This window comes from Amblyomma maculatum, chromosome 1, assembly GCF_055883805.1.
Source record: "Amblyomma maculatum isolate TAMU_Amacu chromosome 1, ASM5588380v1, whole genome shotgun sequence".
In the NCBI taxonomy this organism is placed as follows: Eukaryota; Metazoa; Arthropoda; class Arachnida; order Ixodida; family Ixodidae; genus Amblyomma; species Amblyomma maculatum.
In genome coordinates, this window is record NC_139344.1 from 427,108,938 (window position 1) to 427,135,842 (window position 26,905).

Below are 26,905 nucleotides of genomic sequence, written 5' to 3' on the forward strand. Positions count from 1 at the left end.
ATCCTAGTTACAAACACTGTACAGGGTCGTCTACTTCTAACTGTAACACGGTCGATGCTTTCAAAGCGCCATTGCATGCGACCGGTCCATACAGTAAAGCCAAGGGATATAGCCTATGCGAAGCGCCACCTAGGGGCTCCAGTGTGGGGGCATCTCTTTTTGCTTTGATATGCGATAGCTTCGGACGCCATGTTTCTTAGAAATCAGTGACCGTATTATAGCTAGATGTGGATGACCCTGTACATTGGTTTAACCAGGGAGAAGGTTCGCTCGCATAATCCCACGTTTCTCACCTGACTGCGATGCGCCGTTGTAGTCGACAAGCGGGTAGCCGGATTCTTTGCACGCATCGAGAAATATCTGACTCAGAGGCGTGCTGCCGTTTGCGTAGTCCACTGGTACCTCGCCGCCGACACCGTGGTACTCTGTGAATAAGAACAAGCAAACGAAGCACAAAATAAGTTCGCACGACTACTGTATCACTTCTGTCCACCCTGAAAATAGCAGTTAGTGATTAAGTCGCTGCTCTGTCAGGTAAAGTGTGCAAAGGAAAGAGGCATGTAGTGCCCGAAAGAAAAACATAGCTCCTGCGTGCCAGCAGGAAACCATGGGAAAACCAAGGATACCTGTCAAAATCGTCAAATTTAGAAGGCAGACCTCTAACCATAACGCTGTGCACTAAATTATATAATAATCCGCCAAGTTGACAACAATACGCTGGCAATTCAGCACCTGCGGCCACTCTCCACTAATATTTCTTGCATTATAAGCAAGATACCCTGCAGAAAGTAAAAATTAAATAAAAAAATACAGGATTACACTTAGGTTCTCTTAAGAGCTAAATGGCAAAAACTTTTCTCCTTCTTGTCTTCTATCTCTTCTTAGTGCCTCTTTTGTCAATATCTTCTCTTCTACCTATATCTTGCTTGTTTGTGTGCTTGTTAAAATTTCATTCCTTTCCTTCTTTTCTTTGGCTTCGTCGTCGGCAACATCAACATCTTAGGATATGCCTCTTTTCGACTTGCGAGAGTGAAGGTCTAACTACCTGAAAGGGGAAATTATGCTGACATTCGACTCGCGGAGACTTCTCGCGGAATCTTGCGAACAATTCTTGCTAAAGCACGATTTTTGCCATGATATTGGAAAGGTTTTCAATTTAATAAGGCACAATATGGCTAACACAAGCCCTAATCGTAGCTGCAGTTTTTAATTCCAACGAAATACTAATAACGGTAATAACAACGGCGAGGTTTTCAGGAAACAAGCGCTAAAGAAATTTTAATTCAGTGATTCTAGTGTGAACATTGCTATTGGCAACCATTTCCGCCATTTCGAGATGTCCTGGCTGCGACCAGCCCGTCTATTTCTTCCCTGTATTTCGTCCCTTGCACGGTTTTCGTTCTAGGTTTATGCATTACCAACTAGAGCGCCTCATCGTACACTCTTTACGTGTTCCTATGGATGCTCAAAATGCAGGGCTCCGTGCGTGATCTGATGGGACTCAGTCATGTCATTTGTATTAGAGCATGTCGGCGTGTCTGTAAACAAGTCCGTTAGATCCTGTCTATATAGACTTGATGGAGACTTAGGTATCATGCTTCGCCTATTAGTAATAAAATCGGATGCTTTTTTTTGATAGTGCTGCTACTGTGTGGATTTGATGAGCACTAGTGAAATATCTGCCTTTGAGTGCTTGTGCATGAGGTCACCCCTAGCCTCAGTAACGTGTGGCTTCCTGCTTCGGGCTGTGAAAGCATCGTTTTGTGGATCATATGACGCGTTTAGATTACTTCTTCCAGTGTGAGGTGAATGCACACTCAATGTGTTGCTTTCTAACTGGACAACTACAGCATTCTTGCTCATATGATCTCCATATAATGACGTTAAAACGTACTAAAGCGAAATTTGAACATTTGAAGAAGATGCTCAAAATAAGCTCTAAATACGCAATTTTGTGCATTGCGCGTTTGTAAGTAAAATTAATATATTTTAACGCGATAGTATTAAAGTCCTCGCTATCCAGAAAATCCGGCGTCTGTGTTGAGAGCGGAAAAGCACAGGCATGGCTCTGGCTGGTGTTTCTCATTTTATTAACGCACTTCAAACTGACACTCTAAGCACTGTTGTGCCTGGCCAAAGCCGCCCAGAAATTCAGCCGGACGCCAGACTTCTTCGGCTAACGCCTCTTTCACAAACTCTGGATACTTCCTGCAAAGCACCAGTGCACTGGAGGCGAGCCGTACCAAAGGGAGAGAAGCGACGTGTTTCAACATGAGCTGAACGTCTAGACAGCACGGCGCGCCGTGGCCCTGACGGTGAACCCCTTCTCGCCCCGCGGCATATTTGAAGCGAGAGCGCAGCGAGCTCTTCCATTGGCCCTGCGAAAGTGCTGCCGTCGGATTGGACCATTTTGAGCGTCAACGGTTCTCGGCGACGGAGTCTCAAGTGCTTCCGTTCGAGACTCCGAGTGTGAGTTCGTCGCGAGCGTCCATCGGGAGCAGTTCGCCCCCTGACAGTGCGGACGCGGCGGAATCTCCCCGGCCGTCGCTGCGCGAGAACAGTCGCACATGGCTATGTTAGCTTTCGGCCCCAGAGCCGATCTTGTTGTGTAAATACCTGTAAATAGTGTATAAAGCCTTTTCTTCATCTCACCAACGCCGACTCGGATTCATCGCTACCGCCCAGGGAGCTGACAGCCCTCGTTCACGAAACGGGTGACGAGCGCTGCGTTACCAACTCCTTGGCACAACCCTGTTGACGGTGGGCTACTGTGTGATAGCCCCACCGGCACAACATTGGTGGCAGCGGTGGGATACACTGGCACAACATTGGATGGCAGCTGCGGGATCGACCGGCGTCAGGCACCTCGGCGCGGTGAGTACCTGAAGTTTCCCTAAAACGCCAGACTTCTCTAACAGACAGGGTAGCTTAGAGAAAAGCTGAGCGTAGCATTGTGTTAACCTTGCGTGTTTCAAGCCTACAGGAAGTGTTTTGAAAACCAAGGGATGCTGAGAGGGGAATCAGTGTGAGAAAGGCTTGCGCATCTCTTGCTAGGAGCGAGATAGCGAACGTATAGTACACTATTCTAAAAAGGCAAACAAGAGGCCGGTGTAAAGATGGAGAGTTACAAGGTCAGAGAACTTTTCCAAATTTGTGATGAGTTGGGCATCGATTTGGGCTCAAGAAAAAGAAAAAAGTAAATTCTTGAGATCATGCAGGCAGAAGAAGTGACGGTTGAGGAAGCCGCAGAGGCCTGGGATGGTATTCAAGAAAGAAAAGGGGAGGAGGAAGCCAAAAGGCTAGAACTCCAAAAGCGCAATGAACGTGAAAAGCGGTTTTCCCGCTTAAAGAAGCTTATCCAGCTCGAGCGTTCGGCAGATGAAAAAAGTGTTGAAAGGCATGACGCTTTAATTGCCATTCAAGGTAACAGTTCGAAGCCGCGAGAGTGTCTGCAACCATTCCTCATTGCTGAGGATATGGCAGAGTATTTGGCAGATTTCGAGCGTGTCTGCAAAAGTAAGCGCTTCGAGCGAGATACTTGGGCACAACAATTGGTGGCTCTTCTCTCCGCCGAGGTGTCGGAAGAAATCAAGCGCGTGTTAGGCGTTGACTTGAAAAACTACGATTACTTGAAAGAGTCTTTACTGAAAAGACATCGGCTGTCACCAATAGAGCTTGGGGACAGGTATCGGCGTGAGAAAAATTGTACCAAAACGTTCTTGGATTTGGCGTATCAATTGAAAGCCGATGTAACCGAATGGCTAGACAGTCAGGAAGTCTCGGAGCAAATTGTACTTGCACCAGAGGATGAGACACAGCTTGGAGAAGCGGCCGAGCAACGCGATAGCAGCAGCGAGTCGATCGAGCCTCGAACGGAAGTTTCTAGGGTTACCTTGGTCGAGCCACTGGCAGCTGAGACTGTTGGAGCCGACTCCATCGGCGAGAAATCCGCAGTGACACCGTCCTGCCCGCCGCCTCACGTAGCTGTAAGCAATCCGACTCCACCAATCGAGAGTGGAGAAATGGCAGTAAATCAACCGCCTGACAACTCAGAAGCAGCAGTTGTACATCATGGCGGAGATGTAGTCAGGCTAGTAGACGACACATTGCCGATTTCCTCAGAAGCAGCAGTTGTACAGCGTGGCGGAGATGTAGTCAGGCTAGTAGGCGACACATTGCCGATTTCCTCAGAAGCAGCAGTTGTACAGCGTGGCGGAGATGTAGTCAGGCCAGTAGACGACACATTGGCGATTTCCTCAGAAGTAGCAGTTGTACAGCGTGGCGGAGGTGTAGTCAGGCCAGGAGACGACAAATTGGCGATTTCCGAAATCAGCGTTGTCGTAGATCATGACAAACAGAAAGACGAAGTGCCGTTCATGGAAACTGCGCAGCCCACGAGTGGTGAACAGCGAAGGCAGAACCATGACGCGCACGCTGTCGAGAACCACACCTGTGAAGTCGACAGCGAGCGACTAGATAGGAGCCATGAATCTTCCTGTCCTGACGTGCTCAATTGTGTTGGCGAAAACAACCCTAATGCGAACATGGACCTCACGCGATCCGAAACGCCCCAGCTGTCGGACGAACGTGATCGTGAGCCGGTTAGCGCTGAGCGATGCGGCACACCGGCAGATCAGTGTAACTTGAGTGAAGAGCCTGCAGAGGATATGCCTAGCTCGGGGGCTGGCGTGAGCGAGCCTTGTCCTTGTTCGGACGCGACTGGCAGTGAGTCATGCGCTGCTGGCCGCGATGGAGGCGCGGCGCCGCACTCCGGCGCCATACTAGCTCCGGTTACCGGCAGCTTGAAAGAGCTAGCTCCAAAAGAAAGAAAGAAAACATTCAAGTGCAGCCGCCGAAAAGAGCGGAAAGGCAGGTGCATGAAAGAATGCTGTCACCGAAAGGTGAGAAAACGCAAACGATCGCGAAAGGAAAAGAAGCGGCGATCTCAGCGGCACAAATGCACCCGCGCTAAGAAAATGCGCGATTGGTGCGCAAAGCGTAAGGAACGAGACAGATCGTTCAACAAAGCTAGTAACTTATGCATGTCTGTTCTTTCACATAAAAAATGGAAAGGTTCGTAGAGAAATAGACAGCCGAGGCTGTAGCGGAGGGAGGAGAGCCAAACCGCCCGAATACTGCTTCGCGTTCTGCCGCTTGCGGAAGAGAGCAGCGCAATGCGAACTCAGATGCTTTGAGTCATGTATTCAAAATATAGCTACCTTCGACGAGCGTTTCGTCGCTAACGGTAATGCTCTAGGCAGATCGGGGCAAAATTGAATGACCTCCCTGCTTCCTCAGTTGTGCCTTACGGTCTAAGTGATTTCAAGGAGACATTTTTCCATTACTGATTATTAATCTTCTTTGCTGTTTAATGTACCATTAATGTGCAAAATTGTTGTTTGAACCTTGTGTACTGCATCCTATACACTTGTCTCTTGTTGTAGTGGGAGCAAAAATGGGACAACAATTTAGCTAACTGAATTTGAAATTTTGCCTCTGTCTGGTGTTTGATGGGTGACCGGGGGTACTTGCTTGTGTTGGGTGTTGCCTGTTGTCGGTCGGTTTTGCAAGCCGCAGAAAAGTCTACCGTGACCAGTGGCGAGTGCCAAGGGCATCGGAGCGACCCGAGCGAAGTTGATCGGCGTGGCCCGGCAACAAGGCTGTCGGCAGAGATCCTGACCTGGCGAGTGGAACCCGAGGAACGTGAGGCTTCCTGGCGCCCGGACACTGGACGTGAGCTTGGAGGAACCTGGCGAACGAGCGCGCCCGGCATCCGAGCCACATGCGAGCAGCTCGTCTTCCCGGTGCATTGTCTGATGGCGGGGGTGCTGTTGTGCCTGGCCAAAGCCGCCCAGAAATTCAGCCGGACGCCAGACTTCTTCGCCTAACGCCTCTTTCACAAACTCTGGATACTTCTCTGCAAAGCACCAGTGCACTGGAGGCGAGCCGTACCAAAGGGAGAGAAGCGATGTGTTTCAACATGAGCTGAACGTCTAGACAGCACGGCGCGCCGTGGCCCTGACGGTGAACACCTTCTCGCCCCGCGGCATATTTGAAGCGAGAGCGCAGCGAGCTCTCCCATTGGCCCTGCGAAAGTGCTGCCGTCGGATTGGACCATTTTGAGCGTCAACGGTTCTCGGCGACGGAGTCTCAAGTGCTTCCGTTCGAGACTCCGAGTGTGAGTTCGTCACGAGCGTCCATCGGGAGCAGTTCGCCCCCTGACAGTGCGGACGCGGCGGAATCTCCCCGGCCGTCGCTGCGCGAGAACAGTCGCACATGGCGCTATGTTAGCTTTCGGCCCCAGAGCCGATCTTGTTGTGTAAATACCTGTAAATAGTGTATAAAGCCTTTTCTTCATCTCACCAACGCCGACTCGGATTCATCGCTACCGCCCAGGGAGCTGACAGCCCTCGTTCACGAAACGGGTGACGAGCGCTGCGTTACCAACTCCTTGGCACAACCCTGTTGACGGTGGGCTACTGTGTGATAACCCCACCGGCACAACAGCACGGAGTTGAGGCAGATTTTGCGGCTGTATAAAACTTTCATTATACTAGTGGAACTATTGTGCTTTACGACGCGGTTTGAAAACTACCCATGCGTTTACCGTCTCATATCACAAAAAAAGTATCGAAGCTGCATCTTCTTGTCGGCAAAACTTAAAAGCACACTAACGCGAGTGCACATACATTATTTACTACAGTGTTCAAGGCAGAATTTAGTGCTACACGTCACCAAGCTAATGCGAACACACGACTCGAAGCTGCTCTGAGTTAAATATTGCAGTAAGGTACGCATTGTTCTTGACCATACTAGCCGTACATCGCTTTAGATACGAACAACGAAACGAACATTCTAACGGTGTTGTTACTCCTTTTGCTTAGCGCTATTACTGTGAGCCTTGTGTGAGAGTGGGACAGCAGCAAGAAATTTCCCATTCTTTTGAGGCCAAGGATAAGCCCGGGAATGAAAAATGCATTAATAACTTGATGTTTATGTATACTATGAAAGTGGTCATAGCCACACTGCCTTTTCTTAGCACTACCAGAAGAGCAAAAACCACGTCCACCTCTTTTCCACTTATCCGAAAAGCGTGCCTGGTCCTCTGTGCTCTGCATTTCCTTGAGAAGACAAGCATAGCAGTGTCAAACTTTCGGCGTCATCTCTTCAGCGCCATGCCAACAAATCTCAACTGAGTACAATTAGTTACGCAGTCCAAGAGGAGCAAGCCTTTTGAAACTGTCGCCAGTCGAAGGCTTCAAGTTAAATTATTCGATTATGCGGCATCGTATAATATCCCTGGGAGTTTTTCGTCACTGTGAATTGCATATGAAGGTGTGCCATAGGCGGTGATCATGTCGGACGTGGAAACAGCCTGTCATTTAGTCATTTTGTTTCGCCGAACTCTAAACTTCATTGCTAAGAAGTCCGCAGGAAACCGGGAAGACAGAAAAAGAGCGTACATGAAAAGTGGTGACACGTCGAAAACGTTCATATTGCCGCGAAACCTTCAAAACAGTATTTGTTGTTTTTTAACGGCCGCCGGCATACAGGCTTATCACTCTGATTCTGGACCGCGTATCAGTTCCGTAATCTTTGTTTGTTAATGCTCGATGTCGCGAGTTACACCTTTATCAGTTTTGTTGTAGCGCAAGATGCACCGAGATCTGTTTCGAAGGTTCCGGCCACTCGGGTGTCTTACAATGTTCCAGCCCGTGCTGGTAGCTGTTTGCGACGTTATCTAGATTGTTCTGTGCAGCCTTTAAATTGAGCGTTGACGAGTGTGACGGGCATTCTTTGTTCGACGATCGACGAGCACGTTTGTTTCTATCACCGCCGCCGAGTTGCTTAGTTCTTTTGCGGGCGCAAGTCAGCCCAAATAAAGAGTTTCTTTAGTGCAATCATCGACACTTCATTTGTGTCGTCGACCTCGTCACCACTACGTGACATCTGGTGGAGGTGCTGGGTATCGATCGAGAAGGAGTGCCTTGCAATCATCTGGGCCACTTCTAAGTTTCGTCCATACCTATACGGCCGACCATCCACTACGGCGTCTCTCATAGCCTGAGTTGCTTTGGGACGTTAAACCCCACAAACCAACCAACCAACCAACCATTCAAGGTGGTAAGCGACCATCACGCGCTCTGCTGGCTGGCTAATTTGAAAGATCCTTCCGGCCGCCTTGCCAGATGGAGCCTACGACTTCAAGAATTTGACATGACTGTAGTCTATAAGTCGGGCCGGAAGCATTCCGACGCAGACTGCTTATCCCGCGCTCCCGTCGACGCTCCCCCGAAGGACGATGACGACGACGCCTTTTTGAGACCGGTAAGCGCCAGCAGTTTCGCAGAACAACAGCGATCAGACCCTGAACTGAAAGCGCTAACCGATTACTTGGAAGGAAAGACAGCTTCCCCTCCTGGTGTGTTCAGGCGACATTTATCATCCTTCACGTTAAGCAATGGCCTCCTCGTGAAGAACTTCGCACCCAACAAGACCGCACAGCTTCTCGTAGTGCCTAAAACCCTTCGGCAAGAAATTCTGCAGGCGTTGCACGATGAGCCCACAGCAGGCCACCTCGGATTTGCGCGCACATTGCGTCGAATCCAGGAGAAGTATTACTGGCCGCGACTGCCTGCCGAAGGTGCCCACTACGTGAAGACGTGTCGTGAGTGGCAACGACGCAAGACGCCGCCGATCAGACCAGCAGGACTACTAAACCAGATTCCGCCCCCAATCCTGCCCTTTCAACAAATTGGGATGGATCTCCTCGGCCCCTTTCCATCTTCGTCTATGGGTAACAAGTGGATCATCGTGGCCACTGACTACCTTACCCGTTACGCCGAAGCAAGAGCACTACCAAATGGTACCGCGGCAGAAGTCGCCAAGTTTTTTGTCGAACAAATTCTCTTGCGACACGGCGCCCCAGAAGTGCTCATCACGGACAGGGGAACGGCGTTTACGGCAGAGTTGACGCAAGCCATCCTGGAATACAGTCACACAAGCCATCGACGAACAACTGCGTACCATCCCCAGACCAATGGCCTTACGGAGCGCCTGAACAAAACGATCGCGGACATGATCGCTATGTACGTCGACGCCGAACACAAGACCTGGGACGCCATCTCGCCGTACGTGATCTTCGCGTATAACACGGCAGTCCAGGAGACGACAAGAGCGACCCCGTTTAAGCTTGTGTACGGCAGGGAGCCCATGACGACGCTCGACGCAATGCTGCCGCACGCAACCAGCGAAGACAACCTTGACGTCGCCGCCTACCTGCAGCGTGCAGAGGAAGCCCGACGACTCGCACGGCTGCGTATTAAAGACCAACAATGCATCGACAGCCGACGATACAATTTACGACGACGCCACGCAGAGTGCAATCCAGGAGACCAAGTGTGGGTTTGGACACCAATTCGCCGTCGCGGAATAAGTGAAGAGTTGTTGCGTCGATACTTTGGACCATACAAAATCATTCGCCGCGTCGGACCACTGGACTATGAAGTCATTCCCGACAGAACGTCAGCATCACAAAGGCGTCGCGCACGCCCAGAAATTGTACATGTTGTACGACTGAAGCCATATTACGCTCGTTAAAGAATCTGTGGTGTTTAAACTTTGCAGTGTTTATTTTTAAGTTTCATTGTTTTGGAACATCGAGGCGATGTTTTTTTTTAAGGGGGGAGTAATGCCGCGAAACCTTCAAAACAGTATTTGTTGTTTTTTTAACAGCTGCCGGCATACAGGCTTATCACTCTGATTCTGGACCGCGTATCAGTTCCGTAATCTTTGTTTGTTAATGCTCGATGTCGCGAGTCACACCATTATCAGTTTTGTTGTAGCGCAAGATGCACCGAGATCTGTCTCGAAGGTTCCGGCCACTCGGGTGTCTTTCCACAATGTTCCAGCCCGTGCTGGTAGCTGTTTGCGACGTTATCTAAATTGTTCTGTGCAGCCTTTAAATTGAGCGTTGACGAGTGTGACGGGCATTCTTTGTTCGACGATCGACGAGCACGTTTGTTTCTATCACTTCACCGCCGCCGAGTTGCTTAGTTGTTTTACGGGCGCAAGTCAGCCTAAATAAAGAGATTCTTTAGTGCAATCATCGACCCTTCATTTGTGTCGACCTCGTCACCACTAAGTGACAATATGGCGATTTGAATTGTGCCCGGACTAGCGGGGCTTTTAGAATTTAAAAAGCGCGGGTTTTATAAATTCTAAACTTACATGGCAATCTTCCATTGTCTTGGTTGAGGTGAGTGGTCGCTCAAACGAAGAGAATATCTCAGGTGCGTGCACAAACTTTACCTCAGGGCCAATGAGGGATAATCACCCTTAAGCTCCTATACGCATGCTAAATTAGATCTGATAAGAGAAAAAAAAAACTGTTTGGGCACCCGGAAATAACTTTGCACACGGACTTTCTTCTTGGAAACGTCATGTAACTCGAACGAAAGGAGGTACAGTGGAGTAACTTCATGAATTTACTCCAGGATATTACTGTCTATTATCAAAACATTAGGCGCAATGCCTTAAGAGAAGGGACACAAATTAAATCCTCAGCCAAAATAGACGAAACTACACTTACATTATTCGCACAGTATCAACCTCCTCAGCAAAATTCTGCCTATGTTACTAAGAAATAAGGAATATTTGCTAATGACTTTGCATTAATAGGAACTCTGCCAGTTTACCGCAGTCAGTCTTCAAAATATTATCATTAACCTACCTTTATATTTCTTGCAGTTCTATCCCATTTTTGTCGAGTAATGCACTCGAAGCTTTTACTCCCTTAGCGTCAGTCAAGTGCGTGAGCAAGCTTGCAAGTGAGGTATGCTAGCAGCTTTAGTCTCTCAGGCCAGCAGGGAATGACATGACTAGATTTTAAACACACACATGTATACACTGTGATGAGGAAGAAGTACACGTGGAACATTCCAATCAATAGCATAACTATCGCTGCGCGTGTTCGACCTTTATATCTAAGGGCAGTGTTCGCCGCTGGTCTTTGGGTCCCAGTACCTTTTAATAAACCCTAGTCCTACAGTACTTATAACGTGATTGTATTTTTAATATGCTTTCGATGCGGGATATTTTACGAACTTTAATTAGTATCGTGTATATGTGTAGTGCATTCAAATCTCCGATGCCTTCAATTAACCAGAACACAAAACTGGGACCTGAGACCTTTCTCAGCGTCGCCCAAAGATATATAATTACCGGCCCTATTCACACCTCGCATACCATATCGTATACTTCTACAATGGCTGAATCCGCTCCTTCTTTACCTGAATCATCTTGGACAATAATTGCGAAATCTGTCAAACATGATTAGGTAGGAATACGAAACTTTCTCACACTTTCTATAGGTGCAGTAGTCACTTTTATAAAATTGCAGTACGCTCCACAAACAGCTAGCTCGTCTAAGAAGTAAATTCTCGAAAATGGAGGTAACGTCAAGATGTTGTTTAATATTGCACAAGTACTCACTATATAGAATACTACTGCATGTGCGTGTGCATGGACGGCGGCAACAGACGGCTGTAACGTACTTCCAGAAGATGCCGTTGGATGCTTTTAGTGATGCACGGAGCTATAATATCTGTTATATCCATCATGTTTCTCACTCATGCCTGAGCACGTCTTCTGCTGTTTCCAGCAGAATCGGAAGCCTTGCCGGCTACATTTCGAAATTTGCACTAGTAAATCTGGTTAAGATATTCACATACAATTCGAGAGAGAAAGAAAGAACGGCACGCGCATGCACTGGAGACAGCCATCTAGTTTCTTGGCGACGACAAATAGCTTAGTAAGCGATGTCGCCTGTTAACAGCGCGCTACACACTACCCTCAATAAGTAAACGATGGCCTACACTTGCGTCTCAAGCCACTCACCATCAGCTTTCTCAGCTCGAAAGTCTTCTATACTCTTGAAATGCGGCAGCACGTCGCTGTACGCCCACCCTTTGGCGCCGTACTCTCGGGCCCAGCGATCGTAATCGTGCTTGTTTCCACGCACGTAGAGCATGTAGTTCAGCACGCTGCATCCTCCGAGGACTTTACCCCGCGGCATCGTGATTCTCTACACGTGAAAAGGAGGACATAAGTGCGGATGCCTCACAGATGCTCTTATGAAAGCAAGGAAGATCCACTTCCATCTCCGACACATATGTTCACACAACTGAGGTAATATTTGACGATTGAAAGCATCATAAGCTTGAATGCTTTTTACTGAGCTTCACCCAGATGCAACCTTACTACAAAGCCACACTATATATTCTCTCTCCCTCTAAGAGCCTTTTCCCAAAAAATAGAAGAGTCACTTTCCAAGTTCCGGGATGCTGGTGAGCAGAGTATAATTCACAGCAGGTACCTGGTATTACCCTAACTAGATTTCTTAATTTCATTTTATCCCTGTCCTTTTTTCTATTTTGCCTTTGCGGAGAAAGCAGTAAGCGAAACGACATTTATATTCCGTAGCATAAATTTGGCCGCAATTGGTGTCTGTTTTGTTTGTTTGTTTGTTTTTTTTTTTTTTGCAAAATAAGGTACAACAAGGATGTATCGCACATTCCGTCAGTCGTTATTAAAAAGCATTCTGATTTGAATTCCACATATATTCTCTAGAGTAAAAGTGTTGTATACCGCTCGGATTTGGGTGAAACTGCATTTACAGGCAACTTACCGGCAGCGCCTACTCTCAACGCCGGTGAGGACGCTATTGTTTCTACCTGGAAGCACGTAATTAAACATGTTACGATCCCCTGTGCTACTCCTTCGTAAAAACCAGAGGCGCTGCAAGAGCAGCGAGCCATGTAACCGTGAGCGGCGCGCACTAAGCGCCAGCTTCAGTGCTACCGCTCCGCTGAAAAGTCTGCATCGGCGTTCTGTACAAAACCCAAAACCCCCGTCACGTTTGTACAGAAAAACCTACTTCACGCGTATGTAAAAAATCTGCCAAGCTGCCACTTTGACCAGAAACCCTCGTCAAGCCGGGATGTCTAGAAGGCAATAATTAAAATTGTTACAGAAACAGTGCATGGATTTTGTTAAGGGTGGAACAAATTACATTAAGGGGGTGTATCAAGTAAGATTACGTTGTGTTAGGAATGGATTAGGTGAATTGGGGAGAATATGTTGATTTAACGATGGATTAAGATTGGGTTCAAGCCAGTTTTGGAGGATTAAGTTAGGCTGTGAGAAAGTAAGGATGACTAAGTTGCTTTGGGGTTAACTATAGGTAAATAATGTTTATTAAGCTGAGTTGGTTAAAGTGTGTTAAAAGAAGTGTGAGGTAGATTGTGAAGGATTACGTTGCAATATTGCTAAGTAAGGTTGTGTGTGCTCGATTAGCTGGACTGAGGGTGGATTTGTATCGAACAAGAGTTGTTTGCGCTGGACTAGGGTGGCTTTTTTTCAGATAGTGTTAAGTGGTTTCGCATTCATAGCCTGCAATTAGTTTAATTAGTTTAAAGTGTCCCTGTATTTTGCGACCCTTGTGCTTCCGTCCTTGTGTGGCGGAACCTGCGTTCTGGTGGCCGCTCATTTTTCTTTAGTGTTTTTATATAAACGTCGCTGTTCGCAGTATAAAATTCGCGCCTTCCTTCAATATGGAAGCACCACAGAGGAGCACAGGCATGTAGATATTGCGTCATATGCACCCCTTAAGTAAGGAGTCAAGTGTTCCCTTAGTTTTGGTCTCGACGTTACATATGCAATCCATACACGAAAACTTAGCAAAGGGTGCCGGCAACAGGATTGCAGAATGCTGTCGATAGATGGGTAGTATATGCAATTAAAATAGACCACGTTGCGATACGGCTGCCTGCACAGTTGGGGACGTACATGTCGCACCTATGAACCTTGAAGGGTTTCCGAACGAAATGTTAACATAAACCAATTCACCTAAGGTGAGGGCACTTCATGCAAGAACCCTACTTTGAACGACCCCGCCTGGGTGGCGCAGTGGTTACGGCGCTCGACTACTGTTCCCAAAGACGCGGGATCGAATCCCGGCCTCGGCGGCCGCTTTTAGATGGAGGCGAAAAGCAAGGCGCCCGTTTACTGTGCGATGTCAGTGCACGTTAAAGAACCTCAGACGGTCGAAATTTCCGGAGTCCTCCACTATACGGCGTCTCTCATAGCCTGAGTTGCTTTGGGACGTTAAACCCCACAAACCAAACCAACCAACCTAATTTGAACGAAAGTGTTTATGGCGTTTTCGCTTCGTTTACTCAACATTGTTGGCGAAGTCCATTTTTACGCGGGCTAGCATTCAAGGGTTCCGAACCACCAGGTGTTCCAGCTAGAAATAACCAAGCTATAAAAACAACGCTGTATCATATTGTCCCAGTGAAATCACGTAAGGTTGGTTAAGAGCCGCGTGCCCTAGTGTGCAATATTTATTTTGTTTTCTGAATATAATAATGAAATAAATTATAACTTTTTGATATCGGCTGGAGAAAAGTGCTAATGCGGATCTTGATCGTTGTTTGGGTTAACAGCGGAGTAAAATGTTTGCACCAAGAGACTGTTTACATAAAGTAGGTTTCTATTGGTCTTAAAAGATAACACTCACAATAAAAAGCCGCCATGCGACAGCGGTGCTGCTTCAGTTCAATTCAATTCAATTTTATTTATTCAACACCGTGAAGACGTTAGGTGCACCGACAAAAAGCCAGAAAAAGGCTTGACAGAGGTCGACGCACCCTACAAAGAGTTGGCAGCAGTATGCACAATCAAGCATTAGTTACATAATAAGTAAAATCTCTACAATACAATAATAGCAGCTAGGTGTATATGAATAGTGTATAAAACAGAACGTGAAACACATTACCAATAATACAAAAAAAAAACAAGTAGAAATCACAGTGATGCAACATTGTTGATAGTGTTTTGTATATATTAGTTTATTTGTACATTGTTTAGCAAATAAGGAAGAGTATAGCGCAACATTTGGCGACCATAATTGGTTCTAGTTTTTGGCACAGTCCATGTGAAACGAGCGTGAATAGAATAATTTTGGTCTTTTGCTTTTAAAAGAGACAGCTGCGTCATGAATGAGCTTTGTTTTAAAATATTAGTCTTGTACCTCCTAAAAAGTATGGTGTCATACAGTTGGTGAATGGAGATGATGCCAAGTGCCCCAAAAATCGGTTTAGTGTGATCAAATCGCGAAGAATTGGCAATACTACGAACAATTTTCTTCTGAATGAGATGCATCCGTTTAATATTGGTAAATGACGTGGTACCCCACACCAAAAAACAATAATTAATAACAGAAGAAAATAGTGCATTGTACAACATCTGTTTAATACGCTGCGGCAATAAAAATCGCATTCTTTATACAACACCAGCAACCTTCGACAATTTGTCCCCAACCATTTCGACGTGCTCATCCCATGACATGTTTTCATGAAAAATCACACCTAAGCTTTTGACCGAATGGACTATTTGAATCAGCGATGAACCAGTGTTTAAGTGGAGTGTGAGACATGGCGGACACGAAATCAGTTTATTTCGAGGCCTAAAGAGTACAGCCTTGGTTTTTTCGGTGTTTATAATTAGCGAATTGCATTCAGACCATTCATAAAGAAGGTGCAGACAAGCTATGGCTTGCTGTTCAAGGTCTTGTATGTGTGCGGCTTTAAAGAATAGAGTTGTGTCATCAGCATAAATTACAAAGCTTGGAATCTTACTTACTAATACGATGTCATTGACATAAAGGAGGAAAAGCAACGGTCCTAAAACGCTACCCTGCGGAACTCCAGAAGAGAGGCGTTTGAAATTTGATAATTCATTGTTTATGGTCACTTGCTGCGCACGGGAACTAAGGTAGGAGGTAATCATTTCAAGAAATTTCCCGCGAAAACCATAATGTTCAAGTTTGGCTAACATTGTTTTGTGATTGATTCTATCAAAAGCTTTTGAAAAGTCAACAAAAATGCCGAGTGTAAGAAGTTGCTGTTCAAATGACTCTAAAATTAGTTCTTTTTGGGTTAGAAGTGCGGTCTCTGTCGAAAAGTTTTTCCTAAAGCCATGTTGAAAAGGTGTTACTATGTTATATTTATCACAAAAAGTGGACATTCGCCTATACAAAACTTTCTCAAAGCACTTCGAAAATATGGGCAGAATAGATATTGGACGATAATTTGACAGTTGATTTTGGTCTCCACCTTTGAAGAGAACGGTTACCTTGGCAATCTTCATTCCTTCGGGAAAGACTGCATGTTCGAGGCAGCAATTAAAGATGTATTCCAATACTGGGCTAATTATATCGACTACATATTTTACCGGCAGAATTTAAGGTCATCTATGTCCCGTGATCTGCTGTTGCGCAGAGCCAACAGGCAGTTCTTAATTTCAGTGGCATCTGTTGGCATCAAGTATGCTGTGGAAGGAACACGCGAGTCAAGGCACTTCACATTCTGCGGGCAAGGATTATCATCTACCAGGGACACGAAGTATTCATTAAATTTATCTGCTAGTTTTTTCCGCTCAGTCGTTTCTTGTCTACTAAGATATCCAGCATGCCGCCAGTTTGTCGACCACGGTTTAAAACTTCATTTATAGTTTTCCACACAAGGTCACTCCTTTCTAGTACAGCTGGATTAAATAATTTTCCATATATTCTTGTTTTGCTTGACGAAGAAAGGACGTTACTCAGTTTCGATACGTCTTAAAGCTCGCTAGATCATCCAGATTTCTGCTTTGGATGAAACGATTATAAAGATCTGTTTTTCGTTTTATCATCCGAAGACATTCAGTTGTTATCCAGGGCTTACGTGCTTTGGAAGGTTTTTTGAAAGTTACAAGTGGAAAGCTGCGTTCATAAATAGACCTAATGTAGTAATAAATGTATTATAAGCATTTACTGGGTCATCTTCGCTGAGCACAACACTCCAATTCACGGCCGCGAGTGTTTCCCTAAAGGAGTATAATGTGTCATCGTTTATACGCCGATATTGTACAGCAGGAACCGTGCACTGTTTTTGAGGGGATAAGCGGTCTACAAACATGAATATGGGCAGGTGATCACTTATCTGGGCATTAATGACTCCTGAGTGAACACAGTCAACTGGAGAATTACTAATGAAGACATCAATTGCCGTCGCTGTCTGAAGCCGTGTTGGTTTATTTATGGCATTGGTGAATCCATTGCTCTGCAATATGTAGTCAACCTCACGTTTACTTGCACAAGAAGATAAAAAATCTATGTTAAGGTCCCCACCTAGAACTAGGTTGAGCTTGTTTACTGTTATCCATTGCAGGTAGTCATCAAGGAAGACAGCGAAATTCGAGACGTTTCCTTTGGGAGGCCGCTAAATAACACAGAAAACGTTTCTGCCACTTTGTAGCGAAAGCACTTCGTAATCTTCGTGTGTTACAGTAAAGTCATCCAGAATGCTGCATTTGAAAGATTTTGCCAACGCTATCATAACACCGCCTCCTCGTTTATCTGTGCGGTTCTGCAGGTATGTGTTGTGATCAGACAGGTGCATAGCTTCGCTACTATTTTGATACCAAGTCTCTGTTATCATTATAACGTCAAAACGAAAATTCAGTGTGCAGAAAAACGCTTCCAACTCATCACCTTTGCTTCGCAGGGATTGCGCATTAAGGTGAAAGAAAGAGACAGCTTTCTTTTTCTGAGCAGGCAGCAAGAATTTACACATCTTTTCGACAGCGGCTCGTGGTTATGTATTAGAAGCGCAGCACTTAAGCTATCTTATCCAGGCCTTGGATACAGCAGATACGCACAATCGTCAATGTTTCAGTTTTTCTGGCCAGAATTGGCCCATTCTTTGTCCAAACAAATTTCCAACCATGTTTATTTTTCCGTGCTACTGCGCTACCCAGCAGTTTTTTGAGGGACGGACACAAGTGCTCATTTACATACACAGTGTCTGAACCACTATAGCCAAGTTGTCCTGCTGTAAGCTGCGCCTTTTTCGCTTTCGCTAGTACAGTGTCGCGCTTTGTACGAGTTTTGAATTGGACAACTATATTTGAGGTAGTCTTGTTCGTCGTCTGAACGCGGTGGCAAGCATCAACATCACTTTCAAGTATTGGCTCATTGATCATTTCTCCCATTTTTTTTCCAACATGTTCGGAAGGTTTTCTTGTTCTGCAGCTGGGAGGCCCTTGATCTCGATGTTCTTATTTCTGGTGTACTGCTCCAGACTTGTTAATCGTTGTTCAAGGTCAGAGAATCTCTTTTTCAGTTCGTCCCATTCAGATGACATTGCAGCGTTTTCAGATTTCAGTTCCTTATTTTCTTCTTGCAAGGAAGAAAACGTGACTAGCAAATCATCATACTCCTCACTGCAATGCTCTACACTTTTGGTTAGCTCTCTTGAGTCATTGCGCAGATCACGTTCTAGTGAACTGCGCATCGCTGCGATTTCTTTACGAAATTCTTTTTTCAGCTCTTCTCAAAGTTTTTCAATTTCAGAAGGCATAGTAAAGCACAAGATAATTGGCAAGAACAGCAGGGAAAACACGGTATCAATGTGGTAGCAGTGACAGCAATAAGGCACAACTAGTCTCACTTAACAAGAATGCTGTAAACTAACCTGCAAATAGACAGGGTACGATGTAAGCCAGTGCTCGCAGTGCCGTCACTGCTGCCAAGAAGACGGCCCAGGCACAGAGCCAAACCCGCATTTTTCTGTCTTCTACCACAACCCGATAGGGATTTGTGAGAGATATGTGCCTGCAACAGCACACATTTTAGCTTTTTTTGCCAGGGCTGTAATTACGGCTATGAAAAATTGTGCTCTGGTTCATATATTTAAGTCAGATATTTTATATGACAATCTACAATCTCTGAATTTGCACTTTGTTCAAGAAACTCTCGGTTAAGTTAAAAAGTACAATAACGTTGGAGAGGAAAAGAAATACCAACGAGTAGGGTACGCTTCTTCTATCAGCCCTCATTTGCTTAAACTGGGCTAGTGAACTCCTCATTTTTAAAGGTTGCCCACATATACCTAGTCCATCTTCTAGATACATCTCGACCCAACCTGCGCGACAAAGAGAATGATAAGGCAGCATATCGCGACAACGAACATGAACAAATAAAAAATACAGAATCGATCCGTGCGGTAGAATCACAGTGTTAAGGCCGCATTCTGGTTGCTGTCGACAAACAACAAAGATTTTAATTGTTCGCTGCAGTGCCAAAACGGTTAATCCAGAATTGAGACATTAATAAGGAAACAGAACACTGAAAGGGAGCGCGCTGATTTCTAACTCTCTGTTCTTTCATAAATCAGCACTTCAATGAATTATGATTACTGACGCTATATGCATTATTGGCGTATGTGGCATATTTATAGTTAAAAGCTAGTGGGACACTTGATCACTGCCTTTAAGGTTATGACGCAATACCTTTGGATGTCTGCGGTACCCCTTGCAGATGCTTTCTCACATATATCCACATTGCTAATCGTTTAATCACAAATTCTTCAAATACGACCACTATTATCTCACACATACTCATTACCACGCAGCCGTAAGCTATCTGTTTACCGAGCCACACGAATTGTCCGCATAGCTTAGGAGTAACGTGTCTTGCTCAAGGTCCAAGGGTATGGTGGCTTCGATTCTGCTCTGAGCTTCCCATCTCAAATATGATGCTGGAGTTGGCAGCTTCTGACAAGTCATGTGGTCTGGTGACGTCACACAGCCTGACTACCAATCACTGCTCGGCGATGTCGCCTGCCGAATACCACCTGCCAGCGCAATGCCTTTATTTGTCACCCACAACACAGCGAACTTTCTGGAGAACGGAGCATTCAACGCTGTCGTGCTATACACAGCACTGGCATATAATGGTTACTTCTATGTACCATGTACTCAAAGCTACATGGCGTTCTTGTTTACGAAATAACAGAGTTGGTATTCAGTGCGCTCTCTCCGTTGTAAGCTCTGTTTCGCGTCTTCCAATTTACACCTTCGCACTGCGTCAATCCAATGTTAGCAAACGAGCCACCAGCACGGAAATACGTTGCGAGTCGACGAATTGGATAACTCGGCATGCCTCGTTGTCTTGTCTACTCTCGCTTGAGCACCTATACCTTGACCACGCTATTTACTGCAAGGCGCACTACATGAAGCCACTTAAGGGTTCCGCGGTAATCTAAGGCAATGCAGAAAGACACAGCGCAAAAGAAATGGGGACTCAATAGAAGACACGCAGACCACAGCACAAGCGCAATGAAGAAGCCCAGTGTAGGAGGAATGGTGACTAATAAGTTGACGGAGGCTTGTCGGTGATTAGTCCTAGAAAGAAAGCAGCCGAATGTAGAAGAAATTGCGTCTACTAATTTGTTGGTGTGGGCCAGTGCAGGACAAGTGGCATCGATTAATAAGCTGGTGCGTCGGTGATTCATCGCGCTCGTCCTGTGGTTCATGTGTCTTCCCTTATGACCCCGTTCCTTTTGCGTTGCCCGTTTATACGATGATCAACCTACTAGTTCGCACCAACGTATCAAATTAATACAAGTTCTTAGAATATAAGCTGCATCTCATTGCACGTTCGCTATAGTTAAAGGCTCCAAACGGCTGACGCCTTTCACGCCGACGCTGACGCCCTCTGACTTTAGCAATTAGAGCTGAGCTTTGCGCTCAGCTCTAAATGGAGCTCTAATTGAGCTCTAATTAGAACTCACCTGGTCCCGGTACGACAGGCATGCGTTCTTTTGAGGCACTGTCTCGTAGGCCCAATCGTCGTGTCCACCTAGGTTGAACGGTGCGGCTAAAGGGATCTGACGGGAAGCTGTCTCCAGGCCGCCAGCTTCCAGCAACAGCACCGAGACGCTTGGGTCAGCAGACAGTCGGTTGGCGATCACACAGCCCGCCGAACCGCCTCCCACTGCATGAGCAAGACGTTTAAATAATGGTAAGTATAATAAGCTGAATTAGTTTGAAACGGCTTCAAAGGACTAAGGCTATTAGGGACTCTGTAGGAGAGCGCTCCAAAAGTTTCCTGCGACCTGGGGTTGATTAACTTGCGCTGACATTGCATTGCATCATAAAGCAGCCGCGCACCGGGTATTTGACCCTGCATCCTTGGGTTCAGCAGTCATAAAACACATTCGTGCACCTTATTATTTTGCCGCGGAAACGCTTTTAAAAATGTATGCAGTGAGCATTCCTGTCGCACCCTATTATGACGTTTGGGCTGGTTGGCATAGATGTATGGCAAATAATAGAGCAAACTTAGAACACTGTAAACGAGGAGGAAGACACTAAAAGTTTTGTGCACGCAAAGCCGCACTTTTAGCCTGACAAAAGACAACTTGGACCAGCAAGCCTGGATCACCCAGATATAGTCCGCATCTCAGCTGCCGCCAGTGGAAATTTGGACTAGGGGCACCGATCATCAAGTTCGTGCTAATTATTATATTTGATAAAAGTTTCTTCCCTTCTCTGCTTGTTTTTCTTCTAAGTTTACGCGTTGTTATTCATCATGAATGCAGCAGATGATGGGAAACAAAGGACAACACGCGAAATTTGGAATATTTTTCCCTTCTGTGCGGACGACATCCATCCGGGCTGATGCAGAGGTGTTTGTGTGGGCACGTGCAAAGGAGAATGTCAGTGGCATTCAGCGAGACGGAAAGAAGTACATCAAGCCGTTCTTACGCTTCAAACTGGAAGAGGCGCTAGCGAATCGTTTGCGTATAGAATATTCCTGCAGGGCGCTGAGGAGAAATAGGTTCCTATAAAAGTGAAACGCTCCAAAAACGAGCGAACAAGCAAATATATATCGCCATTGCCTCATTAAGCGGTTAAATACCTTGAAACAGGACTAGATAATGGAACCCTTTATTAGAAATAAAACCGCATGATTATTCTTACTTCAATAAATTCGAGGTTAAAACCTCCCCTTGGGACACAACTTGACAATATTAAAGAGACAAGGTTTATCTATCTTGAGACATCTTTAACAACGCCTCTTGCCACATTATTCTTACGAATCGCAAACTTCTATGTCGTCTAAAGGATAGCTTGTATAGCAATTTGTGTGTTACTTTGTTCCGAATGTGATAGCATTCAAATCATTTCTCTCTATTATATTTTTTGCTTCCCCGAATTCTCTAAATGCCCTTTCTTCAAAGTTCAGTCTAACAACATTGACAATGCAGCATCTATTAAATCTGCAAGAAGTCTTAAGATCCCGCATCATAGATGTAAAATATAAATAAACTAAATTGAGTGACTTCAAGTATTTCCAGCGGAAAAAAATTAATACAGGTCTTCCGTTCATAGGTAATCCGTCAACAGTCTTGGCACACTACTCAGTACGCGCTTCGGTGGTTATTTCTTCCAACTATCATGATCATCTGGAATTTTGAGGCCGTTTCTGCTATTTAGAGCGCACCTCTCTCAATCTTGTGTTCTTCTTAAATACCTATTTTCCAATTCATAAATAGCTATAGGAATCCCCCAAAAGCGCCCGATTTACGAACGATGCGCGAAATGAGCTGCACAGTAACTAAGGAAAGATCAGGGAAAATACAAGGCGTTTGCACCTAAGAGTGTTAGATGCATCTTTGAGTCAGAGTAACGCTTCCTTCTGTATAGTACTGTCAGCGGTTATGTGCATCAGAATTACAGTTAGGACAGGTAAACTAGCATGCTTCCTAAATGAAATTATGTTGTTACCATTTCATCAATTAGTTAGGCCCTTTGTTATATTGAGAGACTTGATGGCTGCCGTGAGTAGTAGTTTAGCTTTTCGATAATGTCATCTTTGTATCCGCTGTAGCGCAAGAATTTTGACAGCCGCACTTTGGGTGTGCAGCCAAAAAATTTATCTCCCTGCGGCAGCTACAAAAATGGCATATTAGAAAATCTAAAAATTGCTATTGGTGTCATTTCGGTGGATCACGCTCATCTCAATACACAAAGATCCTGACATTCATAGAAAATTAACTAGCTAATGTTATTACCCAGCCTGCTAGCTAACACGCCATAGCTACGTTCTGATGCACATGGCTACTGATAATGGTATGCTGTAGAATTGGCCCTTCTTATTCAAAGCGGTTAAGCTTTTCCGTGAGACTCTTAGGTGAAGCGACCAGAAAAATATAGAAGCATTTTCAAAACGAAGACGCTTGCAGATGCCTGCGAACATCGTTAGATTCAACACTGGAGATTGCTTTTATTGCCTTCGAGAAAGTCGCTTTCTGAGCGCCTGCGCAGCACGCCACGGAGTGAACTCTGTTGCTAGTTTTGTGCTCCTGGAACTGCCGTCAAATAAGTGGCCGAGTTTCAATTCCTTTCAGTAAATAAACTTACTTTTCTGTGTGAGCTTATTCGAACTCAGGAACAAAAATAAAATGGTTAGTTTGGTTTCTGGAGTTTGTCCTAAAGACTCAGGCTATTAGAGACGCTGTAGTGGAGGACTCCAGAAATTTCGACCACCTGGGGTTCTTTTACGTGCACTGACACCGCACAGCACACGAGCGCCTTGCTTTTCGCCTCCATCGAAAAGATGCTGCCGAGGCCGGGATTTGATCCCGCATCTTTGGGCACAGTAGTCGAGCGCCCTAACCACTGCACCACCCCGGCAGGGCAGAAAAAAAAAATAAACTGCCCTACTTATGACATGGACAGTAAGTAACCTTAGTGATAGTGCTTAATGCTTCAAACTATGCTTTTTCGTATTTTTGTTATATCTTGTCATCATTCAGTTAAAGAGCTTAGGTGGACACGTATATTATTCTGTTCAGACCGAAGAACAACTAGTAGAAAACATAGGATTAGTGGTGAAACATAAGGTCACCTTCATGAGGTTTTTGCTAATGTCGAACCTCCTGACTAAATGCTCTGTGGGCAGATGAGAAGCTGTTGTGCCGAGTTAGACATTAGTTGAAAAACTGAGTAGCTTTGCACGGTAATTTTGAAAACCGACATATTCGCAGTTCCAATCACTGTTCTTATACTTCGCAAATAATTATTATAGCACCCGTTTCTTTGTACCAAGTGCTACAAACACGGACGACAGTAGGAAAGACAATACCCGAGATTATTCAGTGCATCTGGTATCTTTCCTTCTGTCTGTTTGTCCGTCGATCCACTTGGCCCCTTGTTATCCAACATAATTACACAGCCCAGAATTAATTCTTTATCCGGACCTTCTCGTAGATTTTGTTTGTTAAACTCTGCGCATCATGCACAAGCTAAATTATTCTATGAAAAAAAAAAAAAAAAGATTATTGGTTTTAAAATCTCTGGCCCGACTAGGCTTGAAGCGTAAGGGTTCGATGAAAACGCTTTTTCCTGTTTGTGGAGGAAACGCTGTTCTTCGTGGCCGAAAACCGAAAGCACTCACCTTGAGGTAAACTCCTTCCTTGTCGTTAGGAATAAAGCAACAGCTAGACGCGAGTATGAGGGTGAGCTATCGTCTTAAATGGAACAACACTGAAAACAACAAACACTGGGGGTGCTTTTAAACGCACCGGCGTGCAGTTTTCAAGGACATTAAAGCAAGCCGCTTGTTTTCGAACTCACTGAAACAACACAGCGCACGCCACCTCTCAGACCTTGCAAGAAACGGGTCAGTGCCATTAGATTGTTTCCCAAGCAAAAGCTTACGCGTTCCAAACGTTATACGTTGAGAGATACGTGCAAAGGTGCACGTAAGTCTAGCTCGAAACAGTTCGAGTACCTCTCATTATGCATTCCAGGCAGGCTAGAGGAAACAAATAGCATTGCGCCGAGGGTACCGTTGCGAGTGTCGCAAGAGATTCACGCTATCCTTGAGCCGGGTTCTCCCGGCCGTTATAACGGCCGGGAGAACCCGGCTAATCGTCAATGCAGTCATACGCAAGGCATAAAAAAATGTATATTTATTTATTTATTTATTTATTAGAACTTCAAGGATCCCCATGCGGGACCTTATATGAGGTGTGGGCACTTAACGGCTAATGTTCCTGTTCTGATCTTGGGGCATACCTGTGTTTTGTATTTGCGTCACACATTTATAGCATTTCGCTCCTATAACTGGCTTTAAATGTTTTGCCTATTTGTGCCTGAGTATCCCAGGCTGACACGTTGCTTCAAAGGGGCTCCTTTCGACCACGGTATGCGATGTTTACACTGTATTTACGGGCTTCTTCGACCCGTAGGTGTGTGCACCTGGTTTATAGCCAACCACCCTTGTTCACGATGATAATCACTTTAGCAATACCTGTTCTTTTTGTATAGAGCGGCACATATTGGTTTTAATCATTTGACATTCGGTGAAAGGCCGATGTATGTCATTTAATTGCTAAAATGTTTCTTGTTTCAAAATCTCGAAAAGTAAATTATCCTCGATTGCCGTGCCCATTATTAGTTTTCACAATGGCTGCATAATACGGCGGCCTAAGTATTTTATATGCAATCTTCTGACTACGTCTCTCATATAAAGACTTTTTATTTGCATATTATCACCGATTTATTAGTATGTACATAGCGTCGCTTTCTGAAAGAAAGAAGCCCTGTTTGTGTTCTTACCAGCAATATTCCCGTTCTTGATGATTATAGACGAGATTTAGGCATACTGCGTTACAGGTAATTGATGACTTGTAGCAGTTATTTTTTCTTCAAATGGAATACATGGAGGAGGAGGAGGAGGAGGAGGAGGAGGAGGAGGAGGAGGAGGGGCGATGGCGGACATTATCGCTGGACCCTTGGACGATGCCCCGTACCAGCAACTAAAGCAGGGCCTTCTGGACCGCACCACGGCGTCCGAGAGTGCGCGTCTCCAGCAGCTGCTCACCTACGAAGAGCTTGGAGACCGCCGCCCCTCCCAGCTACTCACTAGCATGCGGCAGCTCCTGGAGGCGCGCACTCTCGAACGCCGGGGTGCGGCCCAGAAGGCCCTGCTTTAGTCGCTGAAACGGGGCATCGCCAAAGGGTCCAGCGATAATGTCCGCCACCTCTTGAGCCACTTCAGGAGGCAGGTTGGAAATTAAATGACGAAACCGAGATGCCTCCGAGGTGATGTGGTGCACATGGAAGATGGCTTCTACTTGGGTGAACCAGATCTGCGGGCACTTGGGCTAGAATGTTGGTATAGGCGGAGCTGGAGAGCCGCGACGTCCCGTTGGCGCAAGGTAGCGTCAGGCGGAAGGTCGCCTGAGGGCGGTAGGCTGCTGGGGTCTGTCATTTATTAGGCCGTAGTAACTCTGTTGCAAATTTGCAGGGTCGCAGCGGAGCACCAGAGCAAGATGACCAGCGTGGCAGGCTTCTCATACTGAACAGCCCGTGCCGAGCTTGCGCTCCGAGCCCGCGCTGTACATATTTAGTTTCCTTTAACACGGCTAGTAACGCTGATCTCAGCGCCTCTGCTTTATAGCGTCAGTGGGCGCTATAAGGTTAACCGGTAAAAGAAACCGGTTTGCTACACTGTACTGGAGGAAGGAGGTGAGTGGATATAAAAGTAGTGGCGCTATAAGGTTAACCGGTAAAAGAAACCGGTTTGCTACACTGTACTGGAGGAAGGAGGTGAGTGGATATAAAAGTAGTGGGTAAGAGAGGGATTGGTGAAGTCAGTATAGTCCCATCAAAGTCATATCACGTCACATCACACTACGTCACATAACAGCAAAACACAGCCTATCGATCAGGCCCGTGGCTCCGCGCTATCGTTATTCCTGTTCTTTCTTCACTACATTGTTATTTTTAACCCGTTACAGTGTTTCTTTAAAACATTGTAACCTATATTTCAACATCCAGAATCTGATCTCGGTGGCAGACGCTGTTGTATTGAGGGATTCGCACCAGTTAAAGCAATTATCACTGTTGTGCTCACAGTTTATGTGCAGTAATAACCGCTTCAACTGGTCTACTCGATGTGTTGGTGTGTTTTGTACCTTGTGCTTTTATGCTTTTTGTACTGTGA

The 26,905-nt window shown here is 45.7% G+C and overlaps 1 protein-coding gene across 1 annotated transcript in view; it reads right to left on the bottom strand.

Annotated features, from left to right (window-relative positions):
* Window positions 1-26,905, bottom strand: part of LOC146209313 (glucose dehydrogenase [FAD, quinone]-like) — a 54,376-nt gene that overhangs the window by 18,823 nt on the left and 8,648 nt on the right. The window contains exons 2-4 of the mRNA XM_084599448.1: window positions 20,679-20,881; window positions 11,899-12,085; window positions 294-425 (exon numbers count right to left, since the gene is read on the bottom strand). Of these exons, the coding sequence (XP_084455574.1) occupies window positions 294-425; window positions 11,899-12,085; window positions 20,679-20,881 (522 nt within the window). The remainder of the gene's footprint in view (window positions 1-293; window positions 426-11,898; window positions 12,086-20,678; window positions 20,882-26,905) is intronic.